Source organism: Mytilus californianus, unplaced genomic scaffold (genome assembly GCF_021869535.1).
Source record: "Mytilus californianus isolate M0D057914Y unplaced genomic scaffold, xbMytCali1.0.p SCAF_1, whole genome shotgun sequence".
Taxonomy (NCBI): domain Eukaryota; kingdom Metazoa; phylum Mollusca; class Bivalvia; order Mytilida; family Mytilidae; genus Mytilus; species Mytilus californianus.
The window spans coordinates 101866809-101893037 of record NW_026262581.1 but is presented as its reverse complement, the minus strand read 5'-3'; the positions used below and the strand labels follow the sequence as shown (position 1 = coordinate 101893037).

The window sequence follows — 26229 nt, the reverse complement described above, 5'->3', positions numbered from 1 at the left end:
AAACCACTCTGGAGATTTTCTTAAACGATGCGCCATTGTCTCCTCTACAACACCTATATAGTCGTTGCTCGTCACAATCTCTTGAAATTGGTCCAAAATTAACTTAAATTGGTCTACCCCACTAATCTCATTTTGTCAATTTCACAATTTCAGTTTTTTTAACCGTAACTTCAGATTTTCGAACATAAACCACTCTGGATGTTTTCTTAAACGATGCACCAATGTCTCCTCTACAATATATATAGTCGTTGCTCGTCACAATCTCTTTAAAATGGTCCAAATTTTTCTTTTAGTGTCCTACCCCCCTTATCTCATTTTGTCAATTTCACAATAACATTTTCAGTTTTTTAACCGTAACTTCAGATTTTCGAACATAAACCACTCTGAAGATTTTCTTAAACGATGCGCCATTGTCTCCTCTACAACACCTATATAGTCGTTGCTCGTCACAATCTCTTGAAATTGGTCCAAAATTAACTTAAATTGGCCTACCCCCCTAATCTCATTTTGTCAATTTCACAATTTCAGTTTTTTAACCGTAACTTCAGATTTTCAAACATAAACCACTCTGGATATTTTCTTATACGATGCGCCAATGTCTCCTCTACAACACCTACATAGTCGTTGCCCGTCACAATCACTTGAAATTGGTCTAAAATTTTCTTTTAGTGCCCTACCCCCCTAATCTCATTTTGTCAATTTCACAATAAAAGTTCCAGTTTTTTTAACCGTAACTTCAGATTTTCGAACATAAACCACTCTGGATGTTTTCTAATACGATGCGCCAATGTCTCCTCTACAACACCTATATAGTCGTTGCCCGTCATTATCTCTTGAAATTGGTCTAAAATTTACTTAAAATGGCCTACCCCCTAATCTCATTTTGTCAATTTCACAATTTCAGTTTTTTAACCGTAACTTCAGATTTTCAAACATAAACCACTCTGGAGATTTTCTTAAACGATGCAGCATCGCCAATGTTTCCTCTACAACACCTATATAGTCGTTGCCCGTCACAATCTCTTTAAAATGGTCCAAATTTTTCTTTTAGTGCCCTACCCCCTTATCTCATTTTGTCAATTTCACAATAAAAGTTTCAGTTTTTTTAACCGTAACTTCAGATTTTCTAACATAAACCACTCTGGAGATTTTCTAATACGATGCACCAATGTCTCCTCTACAACACCTATATAGTCGTTGTCCGTCACAATCTCTTAAAATTGGTCCAAAATTAACTTAAATTGGCCTACCCCCCTAATCTCATTTTGTCAATTTCAGAATAAAATTTCATTTTTTTAACCGTAACTTCAGATTTTCGACCATAAACCACTCTGGAGATTTTCTTAAACGATGCGCCATTGTCTCCTCTACAACACCTATATAGTCTTTGCCCGTCACAATCTCTTGAAATTGGTCCAAAATTAACTTAAATTGGTCTACCCCCTAATCTCATTTTGTCAATTTCACAATTTCAGTTTTTTAACCGTAACTTCAGATTTTCGAACATAAACCACTCTGGATATTTTCTTAAACGATGCACCAATGTCTCTTCTACAACACCTATATAGTCGATGCTCGTCACAATCTCTTTAAAATGGTCCAAATTTTTCTTTTAGTGCCCTACCCCCCTAATCTCATTTTGTCAATTTCACAATAAAAGTTTCAGTTTTTTTAACCGTAACTTCAGATTTTCTAACATAAACCACTCTGGAGATTTTCTAATACGATGCACCAATGTCTCGTCTACAACACCTATATAGTCGTTGTCCGTCACAATCTCTTAAAATTGGTCCAAAATTAACTTAAATTGGCCTAAACGTTGCGGCAATGTCTCCTTTACATCACCTATAGGCAGTCGTTGCCCGTCACAATCTCTATAAATGGGTCAACAATCAACTTAAGGTATCCCCCCTTTTCGTTTTTAATTACAATTTTTTCAACCTAACTTCAGATTTTTTAACATGAACCAATCTGGAGTTTGTCCTAGTAGATACGCTAATGTATCACCTATAATGCAGTCGTGTACCGTCACAATCTCTATAAATGGGTCAAAAATCAACTTAATGTATGCCCCCTCCTCCCTTTTCGTTTTTACAATTTCAGTTTTTTAAACTTAACTTCAGATTTTTAAACATAAACCATTCTGGGGTTTGTCTTATTAGATACGATAATGTCTCCTCTATGTTACATTTACAGTCGTTGCCTGTGACAATCTCTATAAATTGGTCAAAATCTTTATGGTATCCCTTTTGTTTTATTTTTTTTTATTCGTTTTTGTTTAATATTTTGAATAATATTCTCATAATTGTCCACTAGGTCTCTGTAATTGTTCGCTAGCTCGAAAAAAAACGTGATTGTCTTATGTGAAATTATGGTTTTTAGTTATACCTCCTAATTGTTCGCTGGCTAATTGTTCGCTACAATTGCTCGCTAGCTTGAGTCAAGTTGCTTTACTGTGTAGAAAAAAAAAACAATAAAAGAGCTTACAAGTGTCGCAGAGATCCCAAAATAATAAAAACAAATCGTTTATTTGAAATATACGGAAAAATGAAGAAGCAAAAGGACTCTTTTCTACCAGAAACATTCGTATACGAGAACGGTGGATTTACTGAAGCAGGTAGTATGTTGAATATTTGTTATGTATTTTACGGTCAATGCGTCCGTTACTGTGATCTGTTCATTGTAGGATTTGGTTGTAACTTGTAAGGGAACGTAATCTGTTTAATCTAGCGGGAAAACTTTCTCTGACAAGCGTAACTTCCAACGGCGTTCCAAGCCAATGTCAAAGCATATTCCCAAGTCATTGAATATCATAATGATTTTACTGTGTGGTGTGTATACTAGGTCCGAGTAAACAATTATTGAAATCCAAATGTAGTTATGCATCTGAGACTATGAATTTAAACACATCTTTGATTTGGTTATCTATCAGTTGCATGACTACGTATACTTGTACATTATTAGCATTAGTACAAATAATTACGACGTCTTGAAAGGCTATTATATTTTTGTTCTTAATAGCCTTTCAAGACGTCATAATTATTTGGACTATATTAGCATATGCAAAAAATTGAAAGTTTTGATAATTATAGATCGAAATACGAATATCTGTGTGAAAGTGATTTATTTCAATTTCAGTTTTAAGTTATAGGCAAAATGTTCGGGTTATGACACCTATCAATAGATTGCTGCTAATTTAAAGCATTTTTAACATGTCACTGATCGCTATGTTGTCAAAAGGTGTGACATGTATGATCACCCAATTTAATTATTCTGAAAACAGAGATCTTAATAGTAGGTGTGCACATTCTTTTAATCTGTTGAACAACAAAAAAGACTCGATAATTAACAGTATAATGAATGAAACTTTCAAACAACGATAAATTAAATCTTGGAATACGTGGGGAAATTTATGCATTGTAAAATTTTCATGTTTCTTTAGTTGCTACAAACAAAACAAAATTAAACATAGGCTAAAAAAAACCAATATATGGAATATTATACTTCTTTTTATTTTATAAGACAATTTTGAAACAATGAAAATGAAAATCTACATGATTTTCATGATTGGGTATTGCATGTATTATTTTGATGCATATTTAAATTAATTCATGCTGTCAGAGTACATTTTTCAATGAAATTTTATCACAATATGAAAATAAGGAGATGTGGTATGATTGCCAATGAGACAACTATCTACCATAGTTCTAATGAAGTGGATGTATGTCCTCTTACAAACAAGACTTTAATTGCCAAGTTGCAAGATATAGAATGACAACTGTATCTGTTTGTTCATCTACACTTTCATCAATTCACCTCCTCATTAACTAATTATAAATAAGAAGATGTGGTATGAGTGCCAATGAGACAACTCTCCATCCAAGTCACAATGTATAAAAAGACTTAAGTTAACAATTATAGGGCAAAGAAATGACTACATTTCATTGAAAGTTTAACAGTCTACAGATGTTTGGGGACATATAGCCACTAGTCTTTCCAAAGAAATAATTTAAAGAGCCACCTTTGGAAATTTGATGGTCCCAATTAGACCAGGAAATTTAATATGCAAGTACTAGTTGTGAGAAATTAACCAGCTAGCCTCCTTTCATCAAGATTGTATATTACTACAAATCTAAAATATGCATCCTCGTTCTATGACAGATGATTTTTCAATACTTTTGCCAATCAAATGAACATGACAAATTAATTAATATTTTTTTCCCAGGTAGTGTATCTCTCAGCAATTACTTAATCATATTTGTCATCATCAGTTTTTCTTAGATTTCTCAGCAGTTTAACAACCTTATTTTATTTGCTAGCGTTGGCCATTTAACATCAAGTATCAAATGTATTCACCATGGGCTATGTAGAGAAATTATATTTTTTGCCATATACTGCTGCCACAACATAATAATAATAGCTGCCCCATTCCTTTCACAGATCTATTTTAACCAGCAGTTACAAAGGCATTGAATGTGCTCTTTTTGGGCAGGTTACATATTGTTACATAGAGATCAAGTACACACATGAAAATTTAATTAAATCAAATACTACATGGTATAATTGTATCCAATGGAATAATATTTGCAGAGAGAAAACAAGTAATATTTTTTCTTGCCTTGTAGGAGATGGCCAATTTGTATGGTGTTCACCCTTTCTACACATGTGTGGAAGATGGAGTAGGAAATACTCATGGCGTCTTTTTCCTGAACAGTAATGCTCAAGGTAATGTAATCACATTTTATGACCTGCCTACGATAAGAAGGGGGTACAATGTTTTCCAGGATGTGCATCTGTCAGCTTGTTTGTCAGTTAGTCTGTAACAAGCTTAAGTTTTGGCTCAAGGTAGTTTACTCTGAAGGGTAATGTCACATCAACTTGAAACTTGGTGTGCATGTTCATTATGATGTGAAAGTTTTGAAACACATGCCAAATTAAGAGGTTTGACCGCATAGTTTGTGGTTCATTAAACATGGAAATGTGATAGTGAGCAGGGGATTGTATCTTATGCATGTAGACTCAATTTCCTTATTGGCATATTGTTTTACCCTTGTCCATTCTTCCGTCTATCCGTCCATCCATCGTCATTCTGTTCGTCTCATTATGGGTATATAGTTATTCCAGATAACTCCTACACTTTGAATGCTAGGAAGTTTTCACTTTGCTGGCTGTTTGTACATATATTGAAGGTGTGCATGTGGTCAGGGTTTTGATTTTTATTAATAATTGCTCTTTTGGGAGATGGTTGAACTTTGTAATTTTTTTAGTATTTTCTTGCATAAGAGGTGCATAGCGTTTCCAGAAAACTCCTCCTACAGTTTGAATGCCAGGAAGTTTTCACTTTGCTGGCTGTTTGTACATATATTGAAGGTGTGCATGTGTTCAGGGTTTTGATATTTATTAATATTTGCTCTTTTGGGAGATAGCTGAACTTTTTTCATTTTTGGAAAATGACGCTATCAGCGGCATGTTTCCGATACCATTGACCAGAACTTAGGGAAGTCGATTATTGCCTCCACCTACCGCACTCGGTTTCATATTTACTATTTTACATACTAACTGGAATCTGCTTGTATTACGCTACACTCGAAGGGAACCAGTTTACATACTTTATTTTATTTACCAAAAAGATATAATGACCTGTCCATATGTTTTTTGTTATTAAATGGTATTTGGAGCTATCCCTTTGTTATATTTTTCATATTTATTCGAGCTTTCACTTTTATGCACATGTCTTGCAATCGTAAACAATCGGTATGTATACATGATAAATAGATCCGTTTTGTTATGGTGTTGGACTTTTTACCCTCAAATGATCAGCAATCGCTAGACAAAATAGTTCTCCTAAATAATGTCAGCCTTTCATGCCATTTCAACTTTACAATCATGAAAAAAAGTGCAAATCGGAATCATTTTGATATCCATTGGATAGAAACTGGTCTTTATCCAGATTTACGAAGATTTTAAAAATCGGAAATTAGTAATACGGTTATACCCACGTGGTGCGTATGAATCTTTGTTTACAAAACAGGATTTCGGAACGTCTCTAGATTTTAGATCGTAAGTCATGATAAACTCAAACTGAAAGTAAACAGTTGTTTGTAAGACGTAGGTTTACTCACCATAAACAAGCTGAAACGTTCAGTATATATTTTAGGTTTAATTACACCTTCTATAAGAATGCTGGATTTTGATTGGTTGGTAGCCAGTGTATTTTTCGCATATTCTAACCTTTTTTTCTCATTTCAAACGAATTTGCATGTTTTTCACCACTGCCTGTGAATTTGCCTCAAATTCCCCTCTATGCCGTGGTATTTGCCATTTTGGATATTCCTTTTTTACCCTCGCGGGCTTCTTCCCTCCAAAATCATTAGGATATGACGTTACATCAAGACAGCGCTAACGCGTATAAGTACATGTATAATTCCCGCGGTATTATGATAGTCTCTACTTATCCTCAAACAATTATGCATAAACATGTTTATGGATTACAGCTTACTAGTAAAAAAATATTCCTTTCACCAGTACAGAGAGTTTCAATCAAAATCTATTCGGTGTAATTAAACAGATATATCATGTTATTGAGGGGTATTTGCAAAAAATACCAGTCTTGGGACCAAATTTCCCTTGCCTAGTGGCTCGGGAAATTTAACAGTCCCTCGACTGGTATTTTTCACAAATACCCCTCCATAACATGATATATCTGTTCAAAAGACGGTCCCATTCATTTAAAAAGCGTTTTGAAAGTAGATGATGGGATTATTTCAGGTTTGGGGAACGAGTAAATTATCACAAAGTTCGTTTCTTGACAACCTCATAATTTCATCACATATCGATGGTACAAATCGATTTTTATACGACTGCAAAAAATTTTTGCGGTCGTATATTGGTATGACGTTGGCGTCGTCGTCGTCAACGTCCGAAGACACATTGGTTTTCGCGCTCTAACTTTAGTTTAAGTGAATGGATCTCTTTGAAATTTTACCATAAGGTTCAATACCACTAAAGGAAGGTGGGGATTGCTTTTGGGGGTTATGGTACCAACAGTTAAGGAATTAGGGGCCAAAAAGGGGCCAAAAATAAGCATTTTCTAGTTTCCAGACAATAACTGTGGAACGGTGTATGGATCTCTTTGAAATTATACTACAAGTTTCCATACCACACAGGGATGGTTAGGATTTGCTTTGGGGGGTTATGGCTCAAACCGTTTCGGAATTAGGGGCAAAAAAGGGAGGAAAACAAGGTTGTCTTGGTTTATGGACAAATACTTTAGTACAAATCATAATTTAAAGCAGTGTAAGGGAGATAAATCAAATACATCATTGAAATTATCTCCCTTACACTGCTTTTAAATTATGTATAAAGTAATGGTTAAAGAACAATTAAGATAATTTAAAACAGTGTAAGGGAGGTAATCCAAATACAACGTTTTGGTTACTTCCCTTACACTGCTTTTAAATTATGTTTAAAGAAATGCATATTTATAAAGGAAGACCAGTAAAAATATCTGCAAATGTTGCATCTTTTTTTTTACAAAAAAATCCATATGAAAGATTTGACACTATATTTTAAATTCTATTATAAAATAGATTAAGTTAACACTATGGTAAATTTAAATGGGTAATTAAGGTTGCAAACTCCATTTGAAATTTGAATTGAGATTATGACCATATCTTGAGGGAAAGAATTTTTTTGGGGAAAAAAGGGGGGTGGGGGGTAAAAAGAAATTGTGGGGGGTCAATTTTTTCTCATTTCAGATTTCAGAAATTAAAAAGAATTATTCTTCAAATATTATTTTTTTTTCAAATTTCAAATATTGAAAAATTTCAAGAAGTAATCTTTAATTGCACAGTATGGCGCATTAGATTTGTAAAATCTTTGACCACATTTATTTATTTGTTATGCCGAATCTAACCTTGTATTTAGATTTTTAATTTTGGGTCCAGTTTTCAAATTGTCTACATTAAGGTCCAAAGGGTCCAAAATTAAAATTAGTTTGATTTTAACAAAAATTGAATAAATGGGGTTCTTTGATATGCTGAATCTAAACATGTATTTAGATTTTTGATTTTTGGCCCAGTTTTCAAGTTGGTCCAAATTGGGGTCCAAAATTAAACTTTGTTTGATTTCAACAAAAATTGAATATATGGGGTTCTTTGATATGCTGAATCTAACCATGTATTTAGATTTTTTATTTGTGGACCCCACTATCAAATTGGTTCATATTGAGGTCAAAAGGCCCCAAAATTAAACTTTGTTTGATTTCATCAAAAATTGAATTATTGGGGTTCTTTGATATGCCAAATCTAACCGTGTTTTTAGATTTTTAATTTTGGGTCCCGTTTTTTAAATTGGTTTACATTAAGGTCCAAAGGGTCCAAAATTAAACTTAGTTTGATTTTAACAAAAATTGAATTCTTGGGGTTCTTTGATATGATGAATCTAAACATGTGTTTAGATTTTTGATTATGGGCCCAGTTTTCAAGTTGGTCCAAGTTGGGGTCCAAAATTTAACTTTTTTTGATTTCAACAAAAATTGAATATATGGGGTTCTTTGATATGCTGAATCTAACCATGTATTTAGATTTTTTATTTGTGGACCCCACTATCAAATTGGTTCATATTGAGGTCAAAAGGGTCCAAAATTAAACTTCTTTTGATTTCATCAAAAATTGAATTATTGGGGTTCTTTGATATGCCAAATCTAACCGTGTATTTAGATTTTTAATTTTGGGTCCTGTTTTTTAAATTGGTCTACATTAAGGTCCAAAGGGTCCAAAATTAAACTTAGTTTGATTTTAACAAAAATTGAATTCTTGGGGTTCTTTGATATGCTGAATCTAAACATGTGTTTAGATTTTTGATTATGGGCCCAGTTTTCAAGTTGGTCCAAGTTGGGGTCCAAAATTAAACTTTGTTTGATTTCAACAAAAATTGAATTCTTGGGGTTCTTTGATATGCTGAATCTAAACATGTATTTAGATTTTAGATTTTTGGCCTAGTTTTCAAGTTGGTCCACAATTAAACTTTGTTTGATTTCAACAAAAATTGAGTATATGGGCTTCTTTGATATGCTGAATATAACCATGTATTTTGATTTTTTATTTGTGGGCCTGCTATCAAGTTGGTCCAAGTTGGGGTCCAAAATTAAACTTTGTTTGATTTCAACAAAAATTGAATTCTTGGGGTTCTTTGATATGCTGAATCTAAACATGTATTTAGATTTTAGATTTTTGGCCTAGTTTTCAAGTTGGTCCAAAATTAAACTTTGTTTGATTTCAACAAAAATTGAGTATATGGGCTTCTTTGATATGCTGAATATAACCATGTATTTTGATTTTTTATTTGTGGGCCTGCTATCAAGTTGGTTCATATTGAGGTCAAAAGGGTCCAAAATTAAACTTTGTTTGAATTCATCAAAAATTGAATTATTGGGGTTCTTTGATATGCCAAATCTATATCTGTTTTTAGATTTTTAATGAAGCTTATATGTAATGCTTATTACCACAAAACAAAAATCAAATTTGGGTGGCATCACTTTTACCATTCTAGTGTTACCCTTTGTCCGTCTGTATGTCCCGAAATTGGTTTCCGTTCTCTAACTTAGAGCTTGTCTCAACCATATGCTGTGAAATTTATTCACAATGCTTATTACCACAAAACACAGATCCAGTTTGTATTTGGGTGGCGTCACTTTTACTGTTCTAGAGTTATGCCCCTTTACAAATGGAAAAATTGCTGAATTTTTTGTTTCCGTTCTCTAACTTAAGTTTGCCTCAACCAAATGTTATGAAACTTAAACACAATGCTTATTACCATAAAACTCAGGTCAAGTTGGAATTTGGGTGGTGTCACTTTAACTGTTCTTGAGTTATGTCCCTTTATAAAATTATTCACAAGTGGGGGTATAATCTGTGTCCCATGGACACATTCTCCAATTATTTATAAATGAGTTAAAAAGTAAAATTCTCATGGGAAATATTCCCAATGATGATTAAAGTCAGTCTTATCATAAGCTCAAAATCTATTGGGTTGAGAATATGTACCAGTATGAATCAGTTTTATATTAAATATTAGAGAGACAGTTTGAAAATTAGATTAAAGGATTTATGTTTATACAAGACAAGGAACTTTAGTATTGATAATTTATTGACAAAGGTATCATAAAAGTATCCATTATGGAGTAAGGCCCTGAAAAATATATGCTTGTTTCCATTGCCTCATGTTAGATAAAAAATATGGTAGATAGGTAGGAAAAATGATCTTATTTTTCATAAATTTTTACATAGACTATATGTGGAAATGTTCTGGACGCTTCACAAGAACTGTCCATAAAATGTGTTGGGGTAGCCATTAAAATTCACGGTAGGTAGAAGGGAAGGGAAACAACTATATTTTTTTGGCCTTAGATATAAGTTACAGAAAAAAGATAACCTCATACAGAAAGTTGTATATTATGCAAGATATGTTAACATGGATTGAATACAAGTGTTATGAATGAATTGTTCGCTGTGCAGAAGGATACTTATAAGTGGAGATAAGGACTGTCGTTTGTTACTTAAGCTTATGTTCAGGGAGTTTGTTATGTAATATTGCTTCCTCATAGATGTATCACCAGACATTTACAATGCCATATTGATTTAAGACCCCAAAAAAATTACTTGACAGTTTTATGAATGTTTGGACAATTAATTCTTTGATTAAGCTTTACCGATATTTGTTTTGCACTAGAGAGGTCATTTGAAATGATTTTGCACTGACAGGACCTAGACATGTACACATGATAATATAAGTTTTGTCAGTTACTTGCTGTAAAGTGATCAATAAATTATTGTTTGGTTACTGTCCAGTGGCAAATATTTCATGCATATTCAGGAGGAGAGAAAAGGATACCAACAAATTTATTAAGTAGTTTGACAGGGATGATTTAGATTGCCACTGGAAAGAGTATATTTTGGATATGGGCAGAATATTTACAATTCAACAGGCTACCTCTGCACCCCTCAAAATGTTATGCAAAGAATGTCACACTACATCTACATAAGATTAACATGCCCATTTGAACGGAATGTGACTGCATATTTATGCATCCTGCCCAGGAAAACAGATGTCCCTTTTTAGCATGAGTTTTACTACTGGATTGGAGACTAGCAAGGTAATCATTTTATTACTATTCCCCAGTGAACCCTTCAAGTTTGCTGTAAGGTAACTAAACTCTTTTAAGCCACAATGTTTATAACATTTTTTTCTCTTTAAATACAGAATATTCCTTCACACCATTACCAATGTTAACATACAGAACAATTGGAGGAATCCTAGATGTATATGTTTTCATGGGACCATCACCTGAAAATGTTATACAGCAATACACAGAGGTATTATCAAAAGTAATTAGAAATAGGACTGGCCTTGTGATAACTTTTGTATTTATGTGTAATCATTTTTATGCATTTATGTCAGATTAAATATTTATTAGAGACTTATTTTTATTCTATTCCTGATAAAACTTTTGGAGAGACCAGTTTGTAAAACATGTCTTCGATATAGGAAATTTGTTGACTTTGTTACTCCTACTAGGATTGATTGATTGATTGATTTTTGGTGTTTAATGCCATTTTCAGCACTGTTGACTATATATAATGGCAGTTTTTGTAGTCTACATTAACTTTTTTCAGTTAAGAAATGTTCAAAAAGTCTCATAGGGATCAAAAGCACAGATGGTCATTAAAATTTGATCACACTGGACCAAATGCTAAGGTTATTAGATTCTTATTATAATTTTTTATCTGCATTTATTTCATCAAAAGTACAAACTTCAATTTTTGAGGAGAAAAAAATGGAATTTTTTAATGTTAGAATCTGAAAATCATTTAAAATATTCTCTATGCATGTATCCTAAGATCTGAAAAATCCTACAATGCTTTGTCAACTTCCAAAGAAGATCTGTTGAGATTAATTTTTTATTGAAACGAAAATACATGTAGGTGTTGTGTTTCTATTGGTACTCAGTATATACTTTTTGAAACACATTTCAGTACAGGATAATTTTATATAAGGATTTTTGTATTTGATAGTTAATTGGAAGACCATTTATGCCTCCATACTGGGCCCTTGGTTTCCAGCTTTGTCGTTATGGATACAAAAACTTGAAAGATATAGAAACAGCTGTTGAAAACACAAAAACATATAACATTCCACATGTAAGTATTATTAATACACGGATTTATAAGACCACATTAAGTTCATGTTGAGAATAATGTAATCAGTATACCTTCTGTGATGATCCTAGTATTATGTTTGATTACTTGTTCCATTCAAGTTTGGCTTCAAGATCCAGTCCATCTATTAATCTAAGAGTTTGGATTGAGTTCTAGTTGATAGATAAGTATTTTATGTTAATTTAGTTCATGCAATAACTGGATCACGTTGCCCTTACTATTTTATTCAAAAGGAACCCATGTATAACTACATAGGTATGTGACCATTTAACAACAGCACTTTGTAGGATGCATGGTATGCTCTTTGGTCAGGTTGTTGTCTCTTTGACATATTCCCCGTTTCATAGTCTCTCTTCAATTCTATTTTGTAACGGGTGGATGATGATACAGATATATTTAACAACCCTTTATATTTTATATATCCACCTACTAGGAGCAGTGCATTCTATAAGTCTTGACCAGATTGTCCAGTGTTGGACGGTGGATGTTCTGAAAAAGAAATCACATCCAGTTTTGCATTGATATTCAGATCTAATCAGGAACAAGTTTTAGGAATGATATTGTTTCATTGGACACATAGTAGATAGTAATGAGTGTGCATGCAAAAATAAATCTGATGTACAAATTTACTAATAAGCAGCAATGGTTAAGCTTTGAAATATGATCTAAAGTCTGGGAACAACTGGTTATAGATTTGCATGGATTATTGCTTCTGCATCTATTTTTTTTTACTTCATTCCTACAGGATGTCCAGTATGCAGATATTGACCACATGGACAAACAGATGGATTTTACCATTGACCAAGAAAAGTTTGGAGGGCTTAATACCTACTTCAAACAACTACAAGCAGAAGGCATGCATACAATTATCATACTTGTTAGTATTGTATTTAGTCCAATATAAGTGTTAAACAAAGTAAAAAAGTAAATAAAGAATTAAATTAACATAATATCAATCATTATGTTATGCAATAATGTAAATGTTTTTTTAAAATGGCATCTCAGTATAAATGTGGCTATATAATTTTACATTGAAAAAATTTCCTCTGATATTTTTAATTTAATTAAAAATAAGATAGTTAAAAGGATCACATTGAATACCAGAATCTTGGAAATGAAGATATGCACATTCACAGAACATTTTAATGTGAAAGGATACTGCATTTCAGCTCACCAAGGTTGATCCTGAAATTGATTTCAGTATAGGATTTTTGAGGTTACAAAAATAAGCATTATGAGTGTGCTGTATTACTTTTTATTTATAAGATAATTTGTTAATTAGAAACCTTAGTTTGTTAAGATATACTGTAACAGAATCTTATAACACTGAAGAAACTTGAAGAAGAAAAGCCGAATAAAAATGAACAAGTAAACACCAACTGACATTTGCAAGATATTTGAATTAATTGTATTTTTTATTTTTTTGACAGGATCCTTGTTTTATTACAAACACTTCAGGATATGAGCCATACGACAGACTGAAGGATATATCTGGTGCTGTGATGTGGCCACAGGAACTACAAGGTGTAGAGGACTACAAAGATGGAGATGGTGCTATGCTAGGATATGTAAGATAAACTGGTTGCTTTCTGATTCAGTGTTGAAATTATAGCAGTAGTGTTTTGCATCATCTTTGTTTTCTCTATACCTTTTGCTATTCCACTGATCCAGTTAAAAGAGGAAGATAATTTATTTAAAATAAAAAAAGCTATGTGAACCCTGTCACAAGCTGTTGTTCCTGTCAATGCTCAGGAACCTTGTCAGTAGTTTTATAAAAATACTAAAATGCTTTTGTCCTACATGGTACTAAGTGTTTATGGCAAATCTTCTGTAGTCACTGTTAAATATATTCACTGTTTGACCTGACTCTTGACTATTGTTGAATATAGTGTTCTTAAACTCTTGATGCCTTTTTGGTTTTATTATGTTTTGGGCTGCTGTCACATGACCTTTGGACTGCTTTTCTTCATTTCTGTTAATAACTTTTCTTTCAAGTTGATTTGATTGCCTATAAATGTGTAAAAAAAACTGTTAGCTGTAAATTTTTTGTTATCAAAATTGCTTGGTAACTTTATCTTATCTTAGGTTTACCAAAGGTCTGAGAATTTTGATTTTAACTATCAAAAAAACCTGTAGCAATAACAAACTTTTGAGAATTTAAAAAAATGATACCTAAAGTTATTGTAGTGTCTTGCTTTCCTTAAAACAATTATTTAAATGTTTTAATTTTATGTGCTGTGGTTGAGTTTCTATTTTTTTTTTAGACACGGATACATTTTCTTACAAAAGGCATTTAGAAAATCTTAAAAAGGGAATGGTAGTTTACTAACCTCTGTTATTGCAGTCAGATAGATTTCTAAGAATCCCATTTTTCCACTCATTTTATCTATATTTTAGGTTTGGCCAGAAGGAAAAGTGGTATTCCCAGATTTCTTTAAAAACCAGACAAAAGAATTATGGATAGACTTGATTGTGAAACACAGACAAAATCTTTCTTTTGATGCTATATGGATAGTAAGTGAAATTTTTTATCTATTGAAATAAATAACTATTGCAAAAATGAAATGTCAGCCTTTTAAATTCCATTGTGCAGACTATTTTGTATCCCTGCAAAGGATGTCTTAATAAGGTTGAAATATATGTGACAGTGACAGTGACATTTTTGTTGAGCCTGCAACATTTATGTCGCGAAAGCGATACATAGCGATCCTAGATGCCATCGGGGGCATCAACATTTAGGTTCAGTCTGTGGTTAAAGTTTTTTTAGACATCGATAACTTTGTCAAACCTTCATGGAATTTTATGAAATTCGGACAGAAGTTTGTTTATGACCAAAATACTGTATCCAGAGCAAAATTTTGAAATATTTATTTTCATTTTTCAGTATTTTACTGATAAATGGGCTTAGTTTTTTTCACATTTGATATTAGATTCAGTCTGAGGATAAAGTTTTTCAGTCATCAATAAATTTGTCAAACCTACATGGAATTTGATGAAATTTGGACACAAGCTTGTTAATGACGGAAATACAGTATCCAGAGCAAAATTTTGAAAATATTTATTTTCATTTTCCTGTATTTTACAAATAAATGGACTTAGTTTTTTTTTACATTTAACAAGTAGATGTAGTATGGAGTTAAAGTTTGTTACACATCAAATACTTTGTCAAACCTTCATAGAATTTTACGAAACTTTTTTATGATTAAGAGATAATGTCTAAAGCAAGCTTTTGAAAATATATTTTCATTTTCAGTATTTGTCTGATAGATTGACATAGTTTTTTTACAGTTAACATTTACAGACAGTCTGGGATTAAATTGTTTTGACATGATAAGTTTGTTAACCTTCATGGATTGTTATGAGACTTGGACAGAAGCTAATCTTTAAGACCAAGAAATGGCATCTAAAGAGAAAATTTGTGAATTTTTTTTTTGAATTCTGTATTTTAGTGATAAATGGACTCACTTTTGAAGTCATCATTACACTTTTACACTGAAAGCAGCAATCGTAGGCGAGACACAGGGTTCCACGGAACCCCTTATGAATTTTATTGTTGACCTGTTGAAAATTTGTACAAATTACCAGTGCAATTTGATTATTTGAAGTTTTTTTTTATATACATTAAACAAACTAACTAGTTCTGTTATATAAATAAGCTAGATTTTTAGATTTTGCCGGTCTGCTCCTAAACAGGTATTTCATTTGAAAAATAGACGAGTAGCCAAAATTTAAGACTGCCTTTTAGGGCCTCAACAGATGACAATTTTATTAATGTCATTTAATTAATGAAGAAATCATGAGAGGAGGGCTATCAAACCTATAAAACAAATTTATCTTATTGCTAAAATTCAATAATTGGTCATGTGATATCATAAGAAGGGGGTATATTGAATTATTAGTTAGATATGTTTCAAAGAAGTTTTTTAGATTGACATTTATCCCAAATAATTCTTTTTCTTCAGGATATGAATGAACCTGCAAATTTTGGAACTAATGAGGATAAACCATGGAACTGGCCACAGAATGCAACTTATGAATGGAGTCTGAAATGTCCTCATGGTGATTTTGATGATCCACCTTACAAAACGAGTAAATATAATTCATAACTGGCATAAAATGTAATATACTGCATCTCATAATTGACACTAAAATTTAGATTGATTGTTTGGTTTTTTAACCTTGCCTGTGACAAATATTACAAAGTGAAGAAAAAGTTTTGCCATTTTATTAAAGGCACATTTGTTGAAAAGACCTAATGTAAAGTTTGTTGATTATTTTCATTTCTATGACTTATGGTACATTACTGATATTTGGTGCACTGTGGCATCAGTGTCCATGTATCTCAGTTGCATGCATGATAATGATCCCTGCTCCTTGGTCTTGCTCATAAATGTTAATTTCTTATTAGATGTGCTTATGAAGAAATTATTTTTGATTGTTTCTTGTTAAAAAAAATTCTGTCAGATTTTGTTTAACAATAAAAGATGATTATTTTTTTGTTTTGGATGTCATTTAAGAAATAATGTTTGGCAAAGAAGATGATTTTTTCTGATGCCATTAAATGTTTTGGTAAGAAATTTTGCATAACATTTGAAAAAACACAGAAATGATTCTTTTTCACAATTTTTCCTTAGAAGGCTCCAAAGTTAATGTTCTATGAAAAGTTTCAATATGATGATTTTATAATCATTGTATGTAGAATTTGATTTTTATTATTTTAATATACATACTTCAATAAAACAATATAATTTAAATAAGTTTTAAACTTTCGTTTTTACAGTGTTTCATAGCCTTGAAATGACTGAACATATTTCTTTTTTTTTAGAGGCAGCATATGTTTTTGGTGAGAAAGCTAAGATTTCTGACAAGACTCTTTGTATGGTGGCAAGGCAAGGTGACAGTAATGACCTTCTACAATACAATGTACACAGTCTTTATGGCTGGAGTCAGTCACTACCTACACTTCAGTAAGTTAGCTATAGGTTAATTGTACACAGTCTTTATGGCTGGAGTCAGTCACTACCTACACTTCAGTAAGTAAGCCATAGGTTAATTGTACACAGTCTTTATGGCTGGAGTCAGTCACTACCTACACTTTAGTAAGTTAGCTATAGGTAAATTGTACACAGTCTTTATGGCTGGAGTCAGTCACTACCTACACTTCAGTAAGTTGGCTATAGGTAAATTGTACACAGTCTTTATGGCTGGAGTCAGTCACTACCTACACTTCAGTAAGTTAGCTATAGGTTAATTGTACACAGTCTTTATGGCTGGAGTCAGTCACTACCTACACTTCAGTAAGTTAGCTATAGGTAAATTGTACACAGTCTTTATGGCTGGAGTCAGTCACTACCTACACTTCAGTAAGTTGGCTATAGGTAAATTGTACACAGTCTTTATGGCTGGAGTCAGTCACTACCTACACTTCAGTAAGTTAGCTATAGGTTAATTGTACACAGTCTTTATGGCTGGAGTCAGTCACTACCTACACTTCAGTAAGTTAGCTATAGGTTAATTGTACACAGTCTTTATGGCTGGAGTCAGTCACTACCTACACTTCAGTAAGTTAGCTATAGGTTAATTGTACACAGTCTTTATGGCTGGAGTCAGTCACTACCTACACTTCAGTAAGTTAGCTATAGGTTAATTGTACACAGTCTTTATGGCTGGAGTCAGTCACTACCTACACTTCAGTAAGTTAGCTATAGGTTAATTGTACACAGTCTTTATGTCTGGAGTCAGTCACTACCTACACTTCAGTAAGTTAGCTATAGGTTAATTGTACACAGTCTTTATGGCTGGAGTCAGTCACTACCTACACTTCAGTAAGTTAGCTATAGGCTAATTGTACACAGTCTTTATGGCTGGAGTCAGTCACTACATACACTTCAGTAAGTTAGCTATAGGTTAATTGTACACAGTCTTTATGGCTGGAGTCAGTCACTACCTGCACTTCAGTAAGTTAGCCATAGGTTAATTGTACACAGTCTTTATGGCTGGAGTCAGTCACTACCTACACTTCAGTAAGTTGGCTATAGGTTAATTGTACACAGCCTTTATGGCTGGAGTCAGTCACTACCTACACTTCAGTAAGTTAGCCATAGGTTAATTGTACACAGTCTTTATGGCTGGAGTCAGTCACTACCTACACTTCAGTAAGTTAGCTATAGGTTAATTGTACACAGTCTTTATGGCTGGAGTCAGTCACTACCTACACTTCAGTAAGTTAGCTATAGGTTAATTGTACACAGTCTTTATGGCTGGAGTCAGTCACTACATACACTTCAGTAAGTTAGCTATAGGTTAATTGTACACAGTCTTTATGGCTGGAGTCAGTCACTACCTGCACTTCAGTAAGTTAGCCATAGGTTAATTGTACACAGTCTTTATGGCTGGAGTCAGTCACTACCTACACTTCAGTAAGTTGGCTATAGGTTAATTGTACACAGCCTTTATGGCTGGAGTCAGTCACTACCTACACTTCAGTAAGTTAGCCATAGGTTAATTGTACACAGTCTTTATGGCTGGAGTCAGTCACTATCTACACTTCAGTAAGTTGGCTATAGGTTAATTGTACACAGCCTTTATGGGTGGAGTAAGTCACTATCTACACTTCAGTAAGTTAGCTATAGGTTAATTGTACACAGTCTTTATGTCTGGAGTCAGTCACTATCTACACTTCAGTAAGTTGGCTATAGGTTAATTGTACACAGCCTTTATGGCTGGAGTCAGTCACTACCTACACTTCAGTAAGTTAGCTATAGGTTAATTGTACACAGTCTTTATGGCTGGAGTCAGTCACTATCTACACTTCAGTAAGTTAGCTATAGGTTAATTGTACGGTCTTTATGTCTGGAGTCAGTCACTACCTACACTTCAGTAAGTTAGCTATAGGTTAATTGTACACAGTCTTTATGGCTGGAGTCAGTCACTACCTACACTTCAGTAAGTTAGCTATAGGTTAATTGTACACAGTCTTTATGGCTGGAGTCAGTCACTACCTACACTTCAGTAAGTTAGCTATAGGTTAATTGTACACAGTCTTTATGGCTGGAGTCAGTCACTACCTACACTTCAGTAAGTTAGCTATAGGTTAATTGTACACAGTCTTTATGGCTGGAGTCAGTCACTACCTACACTTCAGTAAGTTAGCTATAGGTTAATTGTACACAGTCTTTATGTCTGGAGTCAGTCACTACCTACACTTCAGTAAGTTAGCTATAGGTTAATTGTACACAGTCTTTATGGCTGGAGTCAGTCACTACCTACACTTCAGTAAGTTAGCTATAGGTTAATTGTACACAGTCTTTATGGCTGGAGTCAGTCACTACATACACTTCAGTAAGTTAGCTATAGGTTAATTGTACACAGTCTTTATGGCTGGAGTCAGTCACTACCTACACTTCAGTAAGTTAGCTATAGGTAAATTGTACACAGTCTTTATGTCTGGAGTCAGTCACTACCTACACTTCAGTAAGTTAGCTATAGGTTAATTGTACACAGTCTTTATGTCTGGAGTCAGTCACTACCTGCACTTCAGTAAGTTAGCTATAGGTAAATTGTACACAGTCTTTATGGCTGGAGTCAGTCACTACCTACACTTCAGTAAGTTAGCTATAGGTTAATTGTACACAGTCTTTATGTCTGGAGTCAGTCACTACCTACACTTCAGTAAGTTAGCTATAGGTTAATTGTACACAGTCTTTATGTCTGGAGTCAGTCACTACCTGCACTTCAGTAAGTTAGCTATAGGTTAATTGTACACAGTCTGTAGATAATTTGTTTGAAGAACCATTTGTATCCTTTGTTCTAACTTTTCTTGACTATTTTTAGACTTATTCAGAGGTTGAGTGAATAAAGATACAAACTGTATACACATTCTTAGCGATCTAAAACACTGGATGTGTAAATAGTCAATATAAAACTTTAGTTTGATAAATCAGTACATTTTTTTAATCTTAAAGCAGCTAAACATATAATTAGTAATTATTAAACCTAAACCGGATTGGTCAGTACAGAAGAAATTCGTATTACTACTGGGGTGTTTAAGGACCTTTACTACCCAAGTGGGTCTTGCATGGTCATAGAGAGAAATTAGCTTCCAAAGTTGTTGAGTGATTATTTGTTTACAGGGCTACAAGAAAAGCAACTGGTGAGAGGAGTATGGTGTTATCTAGGTCAACATTTCCAGGAAGTGGGAAGTATATAGGTCATTGGTTAGGAGATAATGATAGTAAATGGTCTCATCTGAGAGAATCAATTATTGGTGAGTTAAACTTGCTAAAAGTTGTACATTAATTATGCCCCAAACACTGTAAGTCAAAGGGCATTGTGTTTCAATTCCATCCACCGTGATATTTTGCCCTTAGAAATCCTCTTACTGTTTTCAAGATGAAACACCATAGTTTGCAGGATATGTGAGCTTATTCCTACCTTTGATATATCATTAGGATTTTGTTGTTCTGAACTTATATTATTTGTTACCATTGTCTGTACGTCTGTCTGTCCGAATGTACGTCTATCCAGACGTACATACGTCCCAAAATTGGTTTTCATTCTCTAAATTAAGTTTGCCTCAACCAAATGTTATGAAACTTATACACAATGCTTATTATAACAAAACACCTATATACCACTTTGCCTCATATTCTTATTAAGAAAAAATTCACACACCTAATTAATGGGCATTTAAAAAGTCGGAATGCGAATACATATGTTCAAACTCTTTTAGGTCATTTTTTAGTAGCAACAAACAAAAGAGCTATGTCAATTGGACATGCTTTGATACTATATCTGCCCTTGAATTTTTACTTGATAACATTTTTGTTCGCTTTGGAGATTCCGTATATCGTCAAGTTATCGGAATTCCAATGGGGACTAACTGTGCACCACTTATTGCGGACCTGTTTTTGTATTGTTATGAGTTACAATTTATGACTAAAATCAGCAAAGACCCATCGAAACAACATCTGATACAAAAATTTAACAATACTTTTAGATATTTGGATGATATATTGGCTCTCAATAATGACGACTTCAGTATGTATACTAAAGAAATTTATCCTGTTGAACTTACTTTAAATAAAGCTAATACTAACAATGACCACTGTCCTTTCCTCGATCTTGATATCTATATCATTAACGGGAAGCTTAATACAAAAATTTATGATAAAAGAGATGATTTTTCATTTCCTATCGTTAATTATCCATTTTTAGATGGTGATGTTCCCTTGTCACCATCTTATGGTGTTTATATATCTCAACTTGTACGATTCGCTCGTGTATGTAACAACGTATTAGATTTTAGCGAGAGAAATTTATGTATTACTGAAAAATTATTACACCAGGGTTTTCGATATCATAAACTAGTCAAAACATTTACTAAATTTTATCATCGGTATAAGGACATTATTCGTAAATATAACTCAACATGCAGATATCTTATACGTTCGGGTATTTCACATACAATCTTTTATTGTCGAGCCTTCGACTTTAGTCGAAAAAGCGAGACATAGCGATCCTACATTCTGTCGACGTCGGTGTCGTCGTCGGCGGCGGCGGCGTCCACAAATATTCACTCTGTGGTTAAAGTTTTTGAAATTTTAATAACTTTCTTAAACTATCCTGGATTTCTACCAAACTTGGACAGAAGCTTGTATATGATCATAAGATAGTATCCAGAAGTAAATTTTGTAAAAATAAAATTCCTGTTTTTCCGTATTTTACTTGTAAATGGACTTAGTTTTTCTGCCAGGAAACATTACATTCACTCTGTGGTTAAAGTTTTTAAAATTTTAATAACTTTCTTAAACTATCCTGGACTTGTACCAAACTTGGACAGAAGCTTGTTTATGATCATAAGATAGTATCCAGAAGTAAATTTGTTAAAAAAAAATTTCATTTTTTCCGTATTTTACTTATAAATGGACTTAGTTTTTCTGCCAGGAAACAATACATTCACTCTGTGGTTAAAATTTTTAAAATTTTAATAACTTTCTTAAACTATCCTGGATTTCTACCAAACTTGGACAGAAGCTTGTTTATGATCATAAGATAGTATCCAGAAGTAAATTTGTTAAAAAAAAAAATTCATTTTTTCCGTATTTTACTTATAAATGGACTTAGTTTTTCTGCCAGGAAATAATATTTTCACTCTGTTTAAAGTTTTTAAAATTTTAATAACTTTCTTAAACTATTCTGAATTTGTACCAAATTTGGACAGAAGCTTGTTTATGATCAAAAGCTAGTATCTAGAAGGAAATTTTGTTAAAATTTGTACCTGTTTATCCGTATTTTACTTATAAATGGACTTAGTTTTTCTTTCTGTTAATATTAAATACAGTCTGCAGTTAAACTTTTTAAAACATTTATTAGATTCATAAACTATCCAGGATTTATACCAAACTTTGACAGAAGCTTCTTACAATCAAAAGATAGTATCTAAAGGAGTATTTTTATTGATTTTTTTTCCTCATTTTTGTTGAGCCTGCGATTAACAGCAAAAGTAGGCGAGACACTGGGTTCCGTGGAACTCTTACGAATTTTGGTAATATTCTTTACAAAGCACAAAAATGTCCGTATTCACCTCAAAAGCTAACAAAACCTTTAAACAGACTTATTAAGAAGGGATATAGTTACGATACTGTTGTCAGGTCATTAAAGATTGCATATTTTGGCTTTAATATTGATTCACTTATAGGGTCTTTGCATCAGAATTAAACACATTTATTCTAAAACCAGTTGTTGGCATGATACGGGTTATGTTCTTCTCATATATTTTATGATGGTATGATACTAAACCCCTAATGGGAGGGATTGTACTTGATTTTCATATGATGAAGACATAATCTTTCAATCAGTTTAATTGAGGTCTGGAGCTGGCATGTCAGTAACTGCTAGAAGTCCTTTGTTCATTTATGTATTATTGTCATTTTGTTTATTTTCTTTTGTTTCCTATTCTGACATCGGACTCGGACTTCTCTTAAACTGAGTTTTACTGTGCGTACTGTTGTACGTTTGTTTTTTCTACATTGGCTAGAGGTATAGGGGGAGGGTTGATATCTCAAAAAACATGTTTAACCCCGCCGCATTTTTGCGCCTGTCCCAAGTCAGGAGCCTCTGGCCTTTGTTAGTCTTGTATCATTTTTAATTTTAGTTTCTTGTGTATAATTTGGAGTTTAGTATGACGTCCATTATCACTGAACTAGTATATATATTTGTTTAGGGGCCAGCTGAAGGACGCCTGCGGGTGCGGGATTTTCTCGCTGCATTGAAGACCCATTGATGTCCTTTGGCTGTTGTCTGCTCTATGGTCGGGTTGTTGTCTCTTTGACACATTCCCCATTTCCATTCTCAATTTTACAGATCAAGTTCGAATTTGGATGGCATCACTTGTACCGTTCTGGAGTTATGTCCCTTTATATATGGAAAAATTACTGAATTTTTGGTTTCCGTTCTGTAACTTCAGTTTGCCTCAACCAAATGTTATGAAACATATACACAATTCTTATAACCACAAAATTCAGATCAAGGTCGAATTTGGGTGGTGTCGCTTTTACCATTCTTGAGTATTATGCCTCTTTATAACGTTGTATGCAAGTGGGTGCTTCTTCTATGTCCCATGGACACATTCTCCATTTATTTTTGAAAATTTGCATATAAGGCACATTATTTATCTTTTATCTCTTTTTACAGTTTTTAATTGAAAAAAAATTGTATTTGGCTAAAGTTAAATGTTTGTACACATGACTGAGATGTTCATTATTTCAGAATTAAGATTTAGAAAATGATCATGTTTTTAAATTGTCGAGAAAGGCCATTATATATAAAGTTTTTTTACAATAAAACATTTTTCAGATGTTTGACACTTTGACGATATTGTCCATAATTATATTAAGTATATTCATTTCTTATATAGGAATGCTAGAGTTCAACTTATTTGGAATACCATATGTAAGTATTACAAAAGAAAAATAATTATAAGAATAAAATATGTATATTTTAGAAAAATAACCATAGTAATCATTTTTATAATGAGGACATGGCTTTTTATTTTCAAGATTTGTCTGATAAGTTATGGAATAAATAGTTCAGTTTTTTTAAGGACCTCAAATGTCTCTATTTTAATAGTTTTTGGAGTATTATTGAGCTAAAATTACTAAACTTATTGAATATTCAGGAGACTTTATGAAGCCTTAAAGAAAAAAAGATGTTTTAAAATAGAATTATGCTCAGTTTGAAGTTGTTCATTGATGTTGTATCATTTAATAAGTCTGATGTGTGGTTCTTGCTGATCTGATGAGTTGAGTCTTTTTGAACTGATTATTATAATTTGTTCCTACATAGTGATGCTATACAACTGTCCGATGTTAAGTGGCTGAAGTGTTTATTGAGTGTCTAGCATAAATTAAGCCTTTGGTTTTCTCTTTTTATTATTTCACATTTAATATGCCAGAGCCTTTTATAGCTTACTATGGTTTTGCTTATAAATGAAGGCCGTACAGTGCCATAAAGTTGTTTACATCTATGTCCTTTGGTCTCTGGTGGATAGTTTTCCCATTGACAATTAGACCACAACTCCTTTTTTATGGTGATAGCACAATTACTCCTCTTTTTTCCATTGTGTTCTCAAGATTTTTGCACCTTTGTGAGGACACTGTACTTGTTCATACACCTTCTAATATTAATTATACCCCTGCTTTAAAAAAAGTGGGGGTATACTGTTTTACCTCTGTCTGTCCGTCCGTGCATCCATCCATCCATCCATCTGTCCATCCATCCCTCCATCCGTCCGTCCGTCCCATGAATATTTTTTGTCGCATCTTTCTCAGGAACTACACTACAAGGATTTCTGAAATTTGGTTTCAGGGTTTATATAAGTCAGCTATACCGTGTGATGCGTTTTCAGATTCATCACTCAACAACTTCCTGTTAACCGTCAAGTATTTGGGCGGGGGTATCATCAGTGAGCAGTAGCTCAAAGTTTCACTTGTTTTTCCTGTTTAATGCATAATATAGCAAGTACGGTGATGCAATTACATTTTTGTTTTAAATTGTGAAGGGAATTTTATGAAAAAATAGTGATTTGGCCCAGTTCAAAAAGACCGACTTGGGTAAGCCTGAAGCTGCAACAGTCTTGGTGAGAAAACACACATACAGAATTTTTAAAATTTTGTATTATTCAAATGTAAAGAAAGAAAGTTCTATTGTGTTTTTTGCCATGTTGTTAAAATGTCCTTGTGTTTTCTTCAGATAGGAGCAGATATATGTGGATTTTTTGGCAATACAGAATCCCAGCTGTGTAAGAGATGGATGCAACTTGGAGCTTTTTATCCTTTCTCAAGAAACCACAATGGAATAGGGAATATTGTATGTTTGCTATGATTTATTGACATTTAATGCGAAATACACCAAAATTATATCTATGTCATTTATAATCCAAATTTTCAGCCCATCGTCCTGGTTGATATTGTCGATCCCAGTCCCTACTTAGTGTACCTATTGTTAATTTGTTCTCATCCTGAACATTCATGACATATTTGCTAATTAACATTAAAAAAGCAACAATCAGTCATACCTCCCAATTTAATTCTGAAACAACACATAAGGAATTCAGTATTTTGCGAAAATAATTGCCTAAAAATGGACAAGGTACACATTAGGTCAAATATGGCCTTGAAATTCAACTTTATCATAAAATCTCAAAATGGCCATAATTTGGTTTTTGAATGGATCTATTTCAAAAGCTTTACAACTAGGTTATAATAAACAAATCTCTTCATCAGAATACATTCTAGGTTTCAAAGTCAGCACATTTTGGATATATTGTCAAAAAAGCAATGATTTTGTGCATTTTTTTGACATAAAAACTTGAGAATACCCTTGGCCCCAACCTAGGATCCAAAATGTTTGTAGCAAAAGTTGCCTAGGATGATATTGAAATCCCTAGACACAAAAACTTTCTGGATTAGGGATGGCACCCAAAGTAAACTATGTTAAAAACTGTTAAGAA

General features: G+C 33.1%; 1 protein-coding gene across 31 annotated transcripts in view; it reads left to right on the top strand.

Annotated features, from left to right (window-relative positions):
• The first annotated feature begins 4631 nt into the window (after nucleotides 1-4631).
• The window catches only part of LOC127728081 (maltase-glucoamylase-like), a 48915-nt gene continuing 27317 nt past the window's right edge, over nucleotides 4632-26229 (top strand). The window contains exons 1-11 of one of the 31 annotated variants that reach the window (XM_052235288.1): nucleotides 4632-4725; nucleotides 11263-11375; nucleotides 12075-12200; nucleotides 12964-13095; nucleotides 13649-13786; nucleotides 14616-14732; nucleotides 16181-16307; nucleotides 17044-17185; nucleotides 20351-20484; nucleotides 24136-24170; nucleotides 25470-25586. In XM_052235288.1, coding sequence (XP_052091248.1) covers nucleotides 11286-11375; nucleotides 12075-12200; nucleotides 12964-13095; nucleotides 13649-13786; nucleotides 14616-14732; nucleotides 16181-16307; nucleotides 17044-17185; nucleotides 20351-20484; nucleotides 24136-24170; nucleotides 25470-25586 — 1158 coding nt within the window. In that variant the 5' untranslated portion in view covers nucleotides 4632-4725; nucleotides 11263-11285. The other 30 variants (XM_052235405.1, XM_052235452.1, XM_052235443.1 and 27 more) reach the window with 30 other exon arrangements.